The 16,064-nt window shown below is 38.5% G+C and overlaps 1 protein-coding gene across 9 annotated transcripts in view; it reads left to right on the forward strand.

Moving 5' to 3' along the window:
- NFKB1 (nuclear factor kappa B subunit 1) overlaps positions 1-16,064 on the forward strand; it is a 107,693-nt gene that overhangs the window by 48,555 nt on the left and 43,074 nt on the right. For 5 of the 9 annotated variants that reach the window (XM_006094093.3, XM_023758389.1, XM_006094094.3 and 2 more), the window contains exons 5-6: positions 2,578-2,726; positions 15,629-15,792. In XM_006094093.3, coding sequence (XP_006094155.1) covers positions 2,578-2,726; positions 15,629-15,792 — 313 coding nt within the window. Of the gene's footprint in view, positions 1-712; positions 855-2,577; positions 2,727-15,628; positions 15,793-16,064 lie in introns of those variants that run through there. The other 4 variants (XM_023758391.1, XM_014460321.2, XM_014460322.2 and 1 more) reach the window with 2 other exon arrangements.

The following is a 16,064-nucleotide window of genomic DNA, read 5'->3' on the forward strand; positions in this document are numbered from 1 at the left end:
ACATTCCCCGTAAAACAAAGGAATTTCTGAATCAACTGCAAAGAGCTCTCAGCCATCCTGGCATTTTATAAAGTACATCACACTCTCCCTCTCCCCCGCCCCCCCTCCATGTTAGAATCCCATTTCGCCATATAACCTGAAAACAGTACCATGTGTTTTCTGTCTCACACTTCAGCTTTCTTCCCTCAGTCAGTATTTTGGAAAGTCCACAAAACCCAGGGGCCTCCCTGTCCTTGCTCTGTGGTCTGTGTAAAAACCAGATGATGCCATGCCGACCTGAACTCTCAAATGGCTCAGCGCATTAGTCATCGGCAAATTTTTCAGGTACCTTTCCTCAGAGACTACCCAGTTCCTCATTCTTGCCACCCTTTAATCGTGAAGTAGTAGAAAGAAAAAGATGTGAGTACTTTTGGGGGCACCTCCCACCTCTTCCCTTCAGTGACTGATTCCTTCCTCGTGGTGACATTGAAAGGCCCAGATATCCTAAGTGATTGGGCTTTAGTCACTGGATTCCTTCTGTTGTCCTGCTTTGGTGGAAAGCCTGCCTGATTTCACCCAAGTGAAGCATTTCGCCATGCCTTACACTGTTGCATTTCTCTGCTTCGTACACTTAAAAAGTGGAATTACATGATCTCTTTAGTGCTGCTTCCACTGTTCATTTACCGCTGAAGAAGCCCCTGTGGAGTGTGTCCTCATAACAAAAACCAACTTCAGATGTCAGCACCAAACGCACAAAACTGGCATCAACGATCCAGGGAGTATGTAGGGACAACAGCCAACTTTGGAGCAAACCCAGTACTTTCCAACCCCTGTCCTGTCCTGAAGGGACAAAGGCTTTCTGCCTGTTATAAAAGGTAAAGCATTAAAGTTCATAATTAATGTTATGCCCAGAGGGCTTTTTTAGATGCTATACCTCTTTAAGAAATTATTTATTTGTGCTTTGAGGTAGTCAAAACCTGATTCAATCCTAAATATGTTTTGTGATTAGCTTGGCTCTACAAGGACGGGAGGCCACCCCCACAGGTGGCTGTGGTCCTTGGGAAGGCCGGTTAGAGAATTTGGAAGCAAACTCTTGCTGCAGCTCTGAGTCAAGGTTCAGGCAGAGCGGCCCTAAGGTTTCCAGTGGAGCCACACTGTTGGTTACAGGGTAGTCTCTCCCCCAAAACCTCATAGGGAATAATCCCAGTTCATATCAACTTCTCAATTCTTGCAATGAGAGATTGGACTGGGGGGAAAGCCATGCTGAAAAATCCTGATGAAACCCTGCATCAAGGAAATCTGGATCTGTTTGGTGATATTCTAGTAGAAGCAGATTGGTTGAAAGTCTGTTTCCAAGAAATTTTATTGGCAAATGTAGGTTCTTCCTCAAGTTCACCAGATGGGATTCCGGTCCGCTTGTTTCCCCTCCTAAGCTAAAGGCTGCTTGTGCAGATGAAAATATTTCTAATGATTGTAGAGTTGACTTAGGTCATGCACTTCCTCGAAAAGAGGCAGTATGAGTTTCAGAGATAGGATGACCAACTCTTAGCCCTGAAAGTCCTGTGTACCAGGAAACCCTCTCAGTTCTGGGCAAACTAAGATGGCTGGTCACCCTTTGAGGAGATATAATGTATTTCTAACAGTTTTGGCTGAATTTATGACAGGATTCTGATTCATAGGATTTGGGAAAGTGAAAACTAAAGCCATTGGTCTTTCCTGTTAATATGAGTTTAGTGTTGGGGCTCTCTCAAAGAAGGAACCTGTGGTCTGCTCTAAGGGTCTGAGGACCAACTAGAGGAGAAAGGTTGTCCAACTTCTCTTTGCTTAAAATGTAGTGATCCCCTTGCTGTTTCCTTTTTAGTGGTATTATTACTTTAATGGTATAACAATAAAAAAGATAAATTACCTTAAATGGGAAAACCTGATTTTATAAGAGCTCAATAGGTGTTAGACATAAGGATTTGCACCTTGGAAGCGCACTTACTTGAACTAAAGAAAAGAACTATGATCTGGGCATCTGTAACTCAGTTATCAGAGCTCATAGAAGAGAGTGCCAGGCTCAGGTTTCCTAACCAATCACTGCAACCCTAGTCTGTGAGCTGGGGTGTCCATTGACAACCTTGAGAGCCAGGTTCCTGGCAAGACTCTCCCGCCTATCTCATGGCAGAGACATAGGATGCACTGCGCCTGCTCACATCACTCCTTCCCTTGATTTCCATCCTCCATCAATCCCAGTTCCCTTCTGACAGGTCTTTTATACAACTTTTATGACTGAAAATTGTGATGAAGGTGCAGATGAAAATGTATTCTTGGTTAGTAGGAAGAGGGTGCTTCATGGCTACACAGCATCCTAAAGATGTGGTGTTCCAACTTCAACAGTACAGACTGTGTTATGTTTGGTCTGCTACCAAATAGTAGGTCCTCCACGCACAAAACAACCACCATTAGCATTTTTATGTATTTCCATCCCATCATTTGTTCATCACATATTTTTAAAAACAGAGCATATTTTTTAGACTTACCGGCTTGTCCTAAGCATTTTTTCTACACTGCAATTGAGTCAGATGCACTCACTTTTAAAATGTGCTTCTTACATAGATCTGCAACTATATGGGACCTGCAAAGGTTATTGTTCAGCTGGTCACAAATGGGAAAAGCATCCACCTGCATGCACACAGCCTGGTGGGGAAGCACTGCGAGGACGGGATCTGCACCGTGACTGCTGGACCCAAGGACATGGTGGTCGGGTAAGTGAGTGGATGCGATGCCAAGGAGAGCGGATAGAACATGGCAGCCAAGACTTGGACTGAAAGGGCCTCTTCATTAGGGGTCTTTCCATGCCTCTCAGAAGGCTGGAAATGTAAACGTGTGCCCTCACTTGGATTCTGAGGCATACAGCACCCACATGCCTGGTTTCCCTGAGGCAGCCCAGTTTGCACCTGTGGTCCTGGCCTCATTACTTATAGCACCTCCTTTCCCTGTCAGAAGTGGCTGATAGATTACCTGGCCACTTGATCTATGACACATTTGTGCCACTTTTAGCAAAATTTTTCTTCTGGAAATAAAGGTAAGAGCAAGTTAGAAGGAATAATTATACCAGAAATCAACACTTTATGAATGGTTTTATATACTCTTGATGATTTCTTTAATGGAGTACTGAGTCTGGATTTATAGTGTGAACATTTTGAGCATGAAGTGGATAGATAAATATTGTTTCAGCTCTGTGCTACTTGGGGAGTGTGCCACAGGTAAGAAGTCAAAGAATGCAAATTTGCTTTGCCATTAATTAGACTTGAAATGTAAATACCAAGTGACTTCTTCATTTAAGGTTGGTCAGACCGATCAGACCAACCAGTGAAAGAAGTATTATAAAAATAAATTCAGTCCAAAAGCAGTACGAAATTTTAAATTTATTTAATTTTTAAAAATATCTTTCAGGGTTTCCTAATACTGGTTTAAATAGTTTGTCTTATAAGTACCGCGCGCTAACCGATTGCGCCACTGGAGCTCCTGGTTTAAATAGTTTGTGATATAATCCCAGTTAATCTGGACTGCTCATTCAAAAGAAAGGAATTGCTTAAGTCAACTGTAATTAAGCTGATGGTAGCATTTCAGGCTTTGAATTCCGATCAAGTTTCAAGTCAGTTGTTCTTGGGGAGGCCGAGCTTTCATGTTCCTAGGCATTTCTTTGTTTGACTGTGAAAATATTCAAGTGTGAAAAACCTAGAGAGAGAGCTTTCTTTTAAGTCACTAAAATCTGATGCTTTTGATGTTAGAAAAAAAGGGACTCTAGATTGAAGGAAGAAGCTTAAATTGATTTGAAAAATTCAACTGTGCTTTACATAAACTTGTTTCAACATCCTCCTGAAGGACTGGCCTGTTTCCTGTTGTGTGTCATGGTTGGTTCATGGTCTGTGTTGGAACAGCCTTGCAGTTCCTAACTGACCCGTGAGAGCTTTGAAATGCTGGGTGACTGTCAGGGTTTCAGACGATTGGATCACTTAGTGTTTCTGCAGATGTACTCCATCCAGGCTGCTGTCAGTTTGAAGTGTTATTCTCTTTGGTCCTGTTTAATCTGTGTGATCATCATATCCTTTAGAGGAAATTATGGATGAAGTTCCCTACTAATAATATTTGTTATTATAAAACTTCCAGTATGTTGCCTGTAATTTGGTGTTTCTGTGGTTTAGTTTAGTAACCTTTCAGGATTCTCGAAGGAACTAATGGCTATTTATTTGGGGACCTACAGCAGAGTCGAAGTAAATTCCGTTTCCAAGGCAAGTGAGGAAATCTTTTACTCTTTTGCAGTGCTAGAGTGTGGGGTTCAATAGTTGGGAGAACACATTCATTCACACTACATTCATTCATTCATTCATTCAACAAACATTTTGATCATCTAAGTTCCTAAATCTGATCTCAAGGTATCTGGTCATAGTGCTGTGGGACTTCCTAACCCTATACAATTTCCCTGAGAAATTTAATCCAGAGGATGCCACTTGAGAGTTGCAATAGACTCAGTAGCCTCTTGTTCAGTGTTCTATAAAACATTGGTACTCCCTTTGTAATTTGACTTTTAACAGAAACTTTTGCTTATAATATTTTCCAAAATGCAGTATTTCCTTCATGATTCATCTCTCTCTCTCTCTCTCTCTCTCTCAAAGTTTCCGATGTTAGAACCTGTTGCATTTTAGTTGAAAAAATATCATGCTAGTAGTTTGGAAACCAGAATTCTATTTTCATTTCTGTCACTCTCAACAATAGGACTGGGGATAATTTTTTAAAACATGTTTTTATTGATTTTATAAAGAGGGGAAGGGACAGGGAGAGGGAGATAGAAACATCGAACGAAGAGAAACATCGATCGGCTGCCTCCTGCATGCCCCCTACCAGGTTTTGAGCCCACAACCCAAGGCATGTGCCCTGACTGGACTCAAACTGTTACCTCCTGGATCATTGGTCCATGCTCAACCACTGGGCCACCCTGGCTGGAGTGGACTGGGGACAATTCGCATGACTTCTTGAGAACTTGAATTTCTTCCCTTCTAAAATATGTGTTGAGCTACGGAATTCATCTCCAGGCTTTTTACGTCTCCATAATTCTAGACTGAACTGACTTTAAGCTAATGTTATGGAGTAACATGAGCAGACTTGCCACATATGTATTTGTGGTATGTCATTGATTATTATTTAGTTCTAACTTGTAGGTAAGAAGAGCACATAGAGAAATCTAGGAAGATAGCCAGCGTTATTTCTTAGACTTGTCAATACTAGAAATGGAAGATAACCTGTTTTCAATAATATAGCTTAGGCCAAGAGTACAATATAGATTTACAAGCAGGGCACTGATCCAACACATCAAGAAAGCTATATTAAAAAGGACACTGAGAAGATAAATAACATTTAAATTATTAAAACCAAAAGAATTGCCTTTCTTTGGGGTTCTCAGTAAAACTTAGTTTCTATTTTCAAATATATTTTATCTATATTAAAATATTCATGATTGTGGGTTTGATTGCTTTAACTTGAGGCATTTGCCCTTTTAAATTTTTTTAGTTAGCCTTAATTTTGCCTTTATATTTTTTATTCATTTATTTAGTTAGTCTTTAGTGCTGGTCCTCATAAATATAATCTTAGTTTGGTATTATATTTTTGACCCTGAATATCAACAATCTGGTTCAACAACATTTTGGTTCTCTGAAATTTTCAGGCAATAGAAACTGTTGTTTGACTTTGCCTTAAGCAACCATCCTCACCAATAATCACCACACCCTCCATTTGCTTCCTGGCAACCCTAATTTAGAGATGTGAAGTCTTTTTTTTTTAACTAAAATTTATGGCATATAGCAATTAGTAAGCACTAGGAGTAGATATATTATTTTAAAACATGCAAAAGAGGAATGTGGCCTTCCCTCAAGGAGTTAGTGCAGACCACATTAAATTGTTGTTTTTGAGGGTCCAAAAAATAATTATTGGCAATTTCATCTGGGTCAGCCTTAGTACACACAAAAGGAGTGTTTGGAGAAAATAGGCAAAGTATGGACTAAGATTGTAAGTATCCAACTTCCAAAGTCGGGTGTGAGTTGAAGGCTGCTTTTTTTATATAAAAATTTTTAAATTCTTGTGGGCCAAAGAAATTATGCACAGTGTCAAAATGGCAAGGAACTGACAAGCTTTACACAGGAAGAAAATATTTGTAAATCACATGTCCAACAAAGATATTTATATCCAAAATATCTAAGGCAAATTACTTTACAGACACTGTAGACTTCTTTTATTTATTTATTTTAAATTTATCTTTATTGTTGAAAGTATTACAGATGTCCCCTTTTTTCCCATTGACCCCCTCCACCCTGTACCCCTCCCCAGCCCTTCACTACTCTGTTGTCTGTGTCAATGGGTTATGCATATATGCATATAAGTTTTTTAGTTAATCTCTCCCCACCCCCACCTTCCATCTGAGATTTGTCAGTCTGTTTCATGCTTCTGTGTCTCTGGATCTATTTTGTTCATCAGCTTATTTTGTTCATTAGATTTCACATATAAGTGAGATCATGTGATGCTTATCTTTCTCTGACTGGCTTATTTCGCTTAGCATAATACTCTCCAGGTTCTTCCATGCTGTCTCAAAGAGTAAGAGTTCCTTCTTTTTTATAGCAGTGTAGTATTCCACTGTGTAGATGTACCACAGTTTTTTAATCCACTCATCTGCTGATGGGCACTTAGGCTGTTTCCAAATCTTAGCTATGGTAAATTACCACAGCTTTTTTATCCACTAGTCTACTGATGGCCACTTGGGCTGTTTCCAGGTCTTAGCTATTTCAGATTGTGCTGTTATGACATAGGGATGCATATATTCTTTCTGATTGGTGTTTTGGGTTTCTTAGGATATATTCCTAGAAGTGGGATTGCTGCATCAAATGGCAATTCCATTTTTAATTTTTTGAGGAAACTCAATACTGTTTTCCATAGTGGCTGCACCAGTCTGCATTCCCACCAGCCGTGTATTAGGGTTCCCTTTTCTCCACATCCTCACCAGCACTTGTCATTTGTTGATTTATTAATGATCGCTATGCTGACAGATTTGAGGTGATACCTCATTATTGTTTTAATTTGCATCTCTCTGATGATTAGTGACTTGGAGCATTTTTTCATATGTCTCTTGGCCATCTATATGTCTACTTTGGAGAAGTGTGTATTTAGGTCCTTTGCTTATTTTTCAGGTGGATAGTTTGTTATCAATGAAATCCCTATTATAATACCAATGGCATATTTCACAGAGCTAGAACAAACACTCCAAAAATTTACATGGAACCAAAAGAGACCCTGAATAGCTACAGCAATCTTGAGAAAGAAGTACAAAGTTGGAGGAATCACAATATCAGATATCAAGTTATACTACAAAGCCACTATAATCAAAACAGCCTGGAACTGGCACAGAAACAGTCATACAGATCAATGAAACAGAACAGAGAACCCAGAAATAGACCCAAGCCATTACGCTCAATTGATATTTGACAAAGGAGACAAGAGCATACAATGGACTCAGGAGAGTCTCTTCAATAAATGGTGTTGGGAAAATTGCACAGGTACATGCAAAAAAATGAAACTAGACCACCAACTTACTCCATACACAAAAAAAACTCAAAATGGATAAAAGACTTAAATGTAAATCATGAAACCATAAAAATCCTAGAAGAAATCATAGGCAGCAAAATCTCAGACATCTCTGATAGCAATATATTTACCAATACCTCTAGGGCAAGGGAAACAAAGGAGAAAATAAACAAATGGCACTACATCAAAATAAAAAGCTCTGCACAGCAAGAGAAACCATCAACAAAAATGAAAAGGGAGCCCACTGTATGGGAGAACATACTTGCCAATGATACATCTGCTAAGGCAGGGGTCCTCAAACTACGGCCCGCGTGCCACATGCAAATAAAAATATTGTATTTGTTCCTGTTTTGTTGTTTTACTTCAAAATAAGATATGGCCCTAACCGGTTTGGCTCAGTGGATAGAGTGTCAGCCTGCGGACTGAAAGGTCCCAGGTTCGATTCCGGTCAAGGGCATGTACCTTGGTTGCGGGCACATCCCCAGTGGGGGGTGTGCAGGAGGCAGCTGATCGATGTTTCTCTCTCATCGATGTTTCTAACTCTCTATCCCTCTCCCTTCCTCTCTGTAAAAAATCAATAAAATATATTAAAAATAAATAAATAAATAAACAAAATAAGATATGTGCAGTGTGCATAGGAATTTGTTCATAGTTTTTTTTTAAACTATAGTCCGGCCCTCCAACAGTCTGAGGGACAGTGAACTGGCCCCCTGGTTAAAAAGTTTGAGGACCCCTGTGCTAAGGGAATAATTTCCAAAATATGTAGACTGCTTTTAAATCTTAGGCGAGCTCTGAAGTCAGTGTTTGAGTCCTGAACAGAATTATGGGCAGGTGAAGGGGCAACTTTAGAATCCCAACCCAATGACACTGGGATTTGAACCTTCCCGGAGGACAGCAGCAGTCCCCCGCTGATGAAGATGCTGGAAACATCTGGCCCAGTGCAGAGGATATCAAACCTGGCTGCGAATTAAAGTCACCTTAGGTCACTTTATAAAAATACTGATGCCAGCCCAACTCCCAGAGATACTGATCTCTTTGGTCTCACATAGTGTAGAGCAGCGGTTCTCAACCTTTAGTGTGACTGGCAGTCTCCCAGAGGAGTTGTTAAAACACAAGTTGCTGAACCCCACCCTCAGAGTTGCTCATTCAGTAGGTTTGGGAGAGGGCCCCAAAATTTACATTTTAATAAGTTCTGAAGTAATGCTGATACTGCTGCTCTAGAGACTTCTCTTTGAAAACCACTGGTGTGGAAGAATGTGGCATTTTGAGTAAGAAACAGGATTGTAGTCTTGGTCTTATTAGCTGTCACCACCTTTTTTTATTTTTGTCAGGTTTTATTGAAGTATAATTTAAATACTGTAATATAAACCTTTAAAGTGAACAGTTCTATGAATTTTGACACATACTCATCTATGCACCAAGGTATAGGACAGTTGCATCATCCCCCAAAGTCTCTGTGTGCCCTCCTCCCATTCCAGGCCCTGACAACTCTTGATCTGATTTCTAGCCCTATAGTTTAGTCTTTCCAGAACGACATACAAATGGAATCACACAACATGTAGCATTTTTAAATCTGGCTTTCACTTTGCCTAATGTATTTGAGATTCCTCCAGGTTGATGTGTATATCAGTAGTTTATTCCTTCTAGTTTCTAAATAGTTTTGCATTGTATCGGTGTATCACAGTTTGTTTATCCATCCACCTGTTGAAATATTTGGTTTGTTTCTAGTTTTTTTATGACAAAAACACTTTTTGTGTGAACATCAGTTTTTATTTCTCTTGTGCTTGAGTAAATATTGAGTGGTATTTTAGGGATGCATTTATGTTGATTAGAAACTGCTACATTGTTTTCCAAAGTGGCTGTGCCATTTTGCATCCCATGTATTTAACATTTATGATTCTCAATTTTTTAAGGTGCGTGTGTTAATAGTGTCTGTTCTTCATTTTATATTACATTTTATTATAGAAACTTTCAAACACATTCAAAAATAGAAAGAATATAATTGAGCTATTCTTTGTATCCCTGTGTACCCATCACCCAACTTCAACAATTATTACATAGCCAGTCTTCATTTAAATATACTCCTGTCTAAATAATCTTTCAGTTATTGATATCTGATTTAAGTGCCATTGTGATAAGAGAATACTTGGTATGATTTGAATCCTTTTAAATTTATTGAGACTTGTTTTATGGATCAGACTATGTTCTGTCCTGGTAAATGATTCCGGGTACTTAAAAAAGAATGATTAACCTGGTCAAGTTGAATGAACGTTCCATAAATGTCAATTAGGTCAAGTTGTTTGATAGTGTTGTTCAAATCTTCTGTGTCCTTACTAATTTTCTCCCTACTTGTTCTATCAATTATTGAGAGAGGGTGTTGAAATCTCTGACTATATTTATAGATATACCTAGTTCTTCTTTCAGTTCTATAAGATTTTGCTGCTTATATTGTGAATCTCTTTTATTAGACACATAAATATTTAGGGTTCTTAAGTCCTCCTAATGAATCGATCCCTTTTTCATTATGAAATTATCCTTTTTATCCCTAGTAATATTCTTTGCTCTAAACTCTACCTAAACTGATATTAATATAGCTGCTTAACTTTCTTTTGATTAATGTTAGTTTGGAACATTTTTTTCCATTCTTTAGTTTTAACCTATTTGTGTCTTTATGTTCAAAGTAAATATGCTCTGTATATAGTTGGGTCTTACTTTTTTTATTCCATTTGACACTGCCTTTTAATTGGGGGACTTAAATAACTTATATTTAATCCAATTACTGATATAGCTATGTTCAGATTTACCATCTTGCTGTTTGTTTTCTAATAGTCACATCTGTTTTTGTTCCTCTTTTTCTGCCTTCTTTTAGATTAATTATTTGTTATGATTTCATTTTATCCCTATTTGGTTTATAACTTTTTGTATTTTTAGCACAGTTTATAGTATACATCTTAAAGTTAATAAGTCTGACTTTAAGTACATTACATCTCTTCATGTATAGTATATGAACAGTATACTTTCTTTTTTTGTCAAAATCAATTTCCATCCTTTCAAAAATTTGATTTTATAGTATTCATTTTGAATAAATTTTTTAATTACAGTTGACATACATTATTATATTAGTTTCAGGTGTACAACATAGTGATTAGACATTTATATATCTTATGAAGTGATCACCCTAATAAGTTTAGCACCCGGCTGACACCATATGTAGTTATTACAATATTATTGACTATTTCCTCTATACTGTACTTTTGAACAGTAAACTTTCATTTCCTTTCTCTTGGCTTTTGTGCTGTTGTGTCATATATTCTACATTTTATATATATAAATATATATGTTTAAATATATGTATAGCTATATTATATACATATGTAAATATATATTATAACACATGTTGGTGTAAAACATGATGCAATATATTGTTTTTATTTTTGCTTTAAACAGTCAGTTATCTTTTAAAGAAATTTTAAATAAGGAAAAATGTAATATATTAACTATTTTCAGTGTTCTTCATTCTGTTTCATAGTCAAGCATCCATCTGAGTTGATTTTCTTCTGCCTGAAGCCCCTTCTTTAATTTTTCTGTAGTACTGATCTGATGCTGATAAATTCTTTCAGTTGTTGTACATTTTTAACCTCTTTGTTTCATCTTTGTTTTTCAAATATATTTTTGAAGAGTATAGAATTCTATATTGGCAATGTTTTTCTTACATGTCCTCAATATGTACTGCTCTAGGGTGATCTGGCTGGTCTTAGTTTCCAACAAGAAATCTCTCCTCATTTTTATTTTTGTTCCTATTCACACAGTGTATCTTTTTTTCTCTATTAGCCTTTCAGATTTTTTTCTGCATCATTAGTTTTAAGCATTTTTATTATAATGGATTTCAGTGTAGTGTCCTTCATGTATCTTGTGCCTTAGGGCTTATTAAAATTCTTGGATCTCTGGTCAAAAACTTTTCAGCCATTATTTTTTAAAATATTTTTTCCATTCCTCTTTTCCTCTTCTCTGGGACACCAATCACATGTATATTTGGCTGTTTCAAATTGTGTCACAGCTCAATATCAGTTCTTTTAAAAATATTTTTTATTTTTTTCCTGTTTAATTTTAGATAGTTCTATTACTGTGTCCTCAGGTTCACTAATCTTTTTATCTGTCATGTCTAATATGTTCTTAATTTTATCTAGTGTATTTTTCTTCTCTGACATTATAGTTTTCATCTCTACAGGTTTGTTTGGGGTCTCTTTTCTATCTTCCATAATGCTTTCTGTTTTCTTGACCATTGATTATATGGACCATATCTATAATAGCAATTTCAGTGTACTTGCCTACAAATTCTTTGTCCTCTCTCATTTATATATGTGTTTCCATTAATTGATTTTTATCCTCATTATGAGTTATATTTTCCTACTTCTTTGCATGCTTGGCAGTTGTTGTTTTTTTATTGGATGGCAGACATTTTGAACTTTGGATATTACATGCTGTATTTTTTTTGTATGTTTTTAAATATTTTTGAGCATTGGGATAAAGGTAAATTTGAGAACAGTTTGATTCTTTCTAGACTTACTTTTATGCTTTGTTAGGGAAACCAAAGCAGCCTTTACTCTAGGGTTAATTTGATACCATTAGTAAAGCATTTCTGAATATTCATCCTGATGCTTTATGTATTTCAAAATTTCTTGAATTATTCCAGCCCTGCGTGTCCTCCAAGAATTGTCTGCCTGCTCCTCTTTGGTGGTTCTTTTCCCAGCCTTGGGTCATTTCCTCACAAACATGCTCGATAGTACTCAGCCGAGCACTCAAGGTGAAGCCCCTGTTTATCTCTGAGCATCTCTCTGTATGTGGTTCTTTTCCCTCTGGGGTTCTGCCTGTGAATTCTAGCCTCCTTGGCCTCCTCAAATTTTTAACTCTGTCTCCTCAACTCTGGGAGATCACCAAGTCCGGTTTGGGGCCCCCCTTCCTGTGTTGCAGCCTAGAAACTCTAAGCTGTAAGCCAGCATAATTGTAGGATTCATTGTATTTGTTTCCCTTTTCTTAAGAATCACTGTCCTGTGCTGCCTATTGTCCAGTGTCTGAAAACTGTTTTTTTTTTTCATTTGTTTTTTGTTGTGGTGGTTGTTTAAGGTGAAAGGTTCAATCTGGTCTCTGATACTCCATCATCACTTGATGCAGAAGACTGACTTCTATATTGTTTCATTTATTACCAGAGTAAATTCTCTATTCACATAATGAATAATGAGGATGTTGCCTTTTCTACAGGGATTAAATAAAATAGTATACATGAAAAGTACCCTATAGATGATAATGTGTAAAGTGCTACAAAGATATTTGCCATTGCCATTACCTAGGAGAGTACCTCGTTTTCCCATAGTTTTGGATGTCTTTATAGGAATAAGGCTTAAAAGACCAAAAAATGGAGATTTGGTTTTTGAGAAATTACCAATGCCTCCATGCATAGTAGTATGCCATGTTGTGTATTTTTCTGTGCTGTATTAATTCATGCATTCATTGATTCGATAGATATTTATTAGACATCCATTGTTTTAGATACTGGATATCTCTGCCCTCAAGGAGTTTAAATTCTCTCTTAGCATATTTTCTTCTGTTTATGTCTCAACTATCCCAGTTTCTCCTATCACTGTCTGGACATGTGTCTCATTCTGTCTGTGGGCCTCTGTCTGAGGGCTCATCTCATTCTACCTTCGCTCCTATGTTTTCTTTCCATAGTTTATCTGGTCTTTCCACATTGTTATATTATTTGCTTCATTCAATCCAGTTGTCATATATTTCTGTCTTCTCTATACTTATCTTCTTTTTCTTCTTTTTGGGTGAATGTCAGAGTAAAACAAAAGACCTTCCAAATGCTTACCGGGCTTTAAAAGATCTGTGCTACCACTTCCCTCTTTGAACCCCTGAACCTCTTCTTCATTATCCTCTATCCACTAGGCCTCCTTGCCATTACTGTTTTTAGAAAACACCAGGCATGACCCTACTTCAGGGTGCTTGCACTTGCTATTCTTCCACATATCTACGTCTTCCCCCTCACTTCCTTCAAGTCTTTGCTCAGTTGTTGTCTTTTCCATGAGCCCTTTCTGGCCTCACTCTATTTTAAAGTGTCATGCCTTCTACTACTTCTTCTGTTCCCTACCTTATTTTTCTTGGTAACACTTATCTTCTAGATTATACTATAAAATCTGCTTCTTTTCTTCTCTGTTGTTGCACTAGCATATAAATTCTATGAAACTCGGGATTTCTTTATTGCTGATAGGAGCAATAGGACACTGCCTGCCTGACACTAATAAGGAGTTGAGTAAATATTTGTTGAATGAATGAGTCTCCTTAGTAAAGTGCTTTTTTGTTTGTTATATTACATTTATTAAATACTAGAGGCCTGTTGCACAAAGAGATTCGTGCAATAGGCCTTCCCTTCCCCTGGCTGCTGGCACCAGTTTTCCTCCGGCACCCGGGACCTAGGCCTTCGCTCCGGCGAGAGCCTTCAGTCTTCGCACCTCCACTTCACGCCTATGTATGCAAAATAACCGCCATCTTTGTTGGGTTAATTTGCATATTCTTCTGATTGGCTGGTGAGTGTAGTGGAGGGATGGTCAGTTTACTTTTTTGTCTATTATTAGGTAAAACTAGAGGCGCGGTGCACAAAATTTGTGCATGGAGGGGATTTCTCTCAGCCCAGCCTGCACCCTCTCTAATTGGGGTTCCCTTGGGGGATGTCTGACTGCTGGTTTAGGCCCAATCCCTGTGGGACTCGCAATCTGGGACTGCAGGTTCCTAACCGCTCACCTGCCTGCCTGCCTGATCACCCCTAACTGCCTCTGACTGCCTCTGCCTCCGGGCCTCTCTCTGGGCCTGATCCATAGCCTCTGTGGCAGCAGAGGATCAGGCCCCACCTCTCTCTCTCTCTCTCTCTCTCTCTCTCTCTCTCTCTCTCTCTCTCCAGGCCTCGCCAGCAGCCATGGTGGCTGCTGATTAGGCCCTGCCTCTCTCTCCAGGCCTCTCTCCGGGCCTGATCTGCAGCCACTGAGGCAACAGTGAGGTCATTAGGCCTCCGCCCAGCCCAGGCCAGAGGCTAACAACTTCACCACCCCTGCTTTACCTCCCCCTCACCCCCATGAACCCCTCCGCTACCCCACACCCCCACCCCCCACACCCCCACCTGGTGACTGGTCATCCGTCTGGTCATTTAGGATGTGAGGGCCCCTGGTCTTTTATAATGTAGATACTTCTTTCATATACTTTATTTAAAAAATAAATGGTTGGAGCATTTTATATATTTTCTTTAGAAATCCCTTAAATTGCTTTATTTAGCTTATTAACGTATTTTGTCCTATAGGTATGCAACCATCACGATAAAAGGTTCTCCGTCCCTGATTACAGATATACCTTCAGGCATGAATCCATGTAGAATTAGGAAACATTCTAGTAGTAATGAATAATTTCAACCTTATAGATAACCTAGGAGGAGGTGGAATTCCTGGAAGGGGGACCCCAAACAGGACCTAGACTTTAAATTCCATTCAGAAATCCAAGGATAATCCAAAAACAAACAAACCAACAAATTATTCGAAATATAATATTCCTCTTATTCTGAGAAAAAGTTAGAAAAGTTAGTACTGTATTTGAATTAAAATATTTTATACAACTCTCCTAGAAAATACTTTAAAATGAGTCCATGTAAAATTTTCTATTAGGTTATATATGCCTGTCTACCCCACTCCCTTCATCATAATTTGAAAGTCTAATAAACTCTAAAAACCGAAAGGTTTTGCTAAATTTACCACAGACTCATTTAGTGGAAAAACCCAATCTGTTCTGAAGGGACAGCTGGTTATAATCCTTATTTTCCCATTTGGTGAGTCTACTTTATATATTTCTGCAGAAATACCAACGTGTTTGACTATGGTGTGGGCCCCAGTGATTGAGAACCTGTGTGTGTGTTTTTTAAATTCTCTGTGCTCAAGTGAAACCATATATTCCAGTCATTGACTGCCTAACCTTTGGTTGTTTTTTATTTATCCAGCTTTGCAAACCTAGGTATACTTCATGTGACAAAGAAAAAAGTATTTGAAACACTGGAAGCACGAATGACAGATGCGTGCATTAGGGGCTATAATCCCGGACTTTTGGTGCATCCTGAACTTGCCTATTTGCAAGCAGAAGGTGGAGGAGACCGGCAGCTCACAGGTGAGTGTCACTCTCCCATCCTTGCTTTTTTGAGAGCTCAGGCTCTTATTTCTCGTGTGTAGACTATGTCCTCATCTGGATGCCTCAAGTTTCTCTTTCTCTCAATCTGTACCCCAAGCTGCTCCCACTCTTTTCCTGCTCAGAAACCTTTGATGACATCCTGCTACCTCTAGAATAAAATCTGTACCTCCATAGCCTGGCATACAAAGCCCTCACAGTCTGGCCCCGCCCACCTTTCTAGCCTCATCTTCAGTCCCACCTGCCCCTACCTC

Source organism: Myotis lucifugus, unplaced genomic scaffold (genome assembly GCF_000147115.1).
Source record: "Myotis lucifugus unplaced genomic scaffold, Myoluc2.0 scaffold_129, whole genome shotgun sequence".
In the NCBI taxonomy this organism is placed as follows: Eukaryota; Metazoa; Chordata; class Mammalia; order Chiroptera; family Vespertilionidae; genus Myotis; species Myotis lucifugus.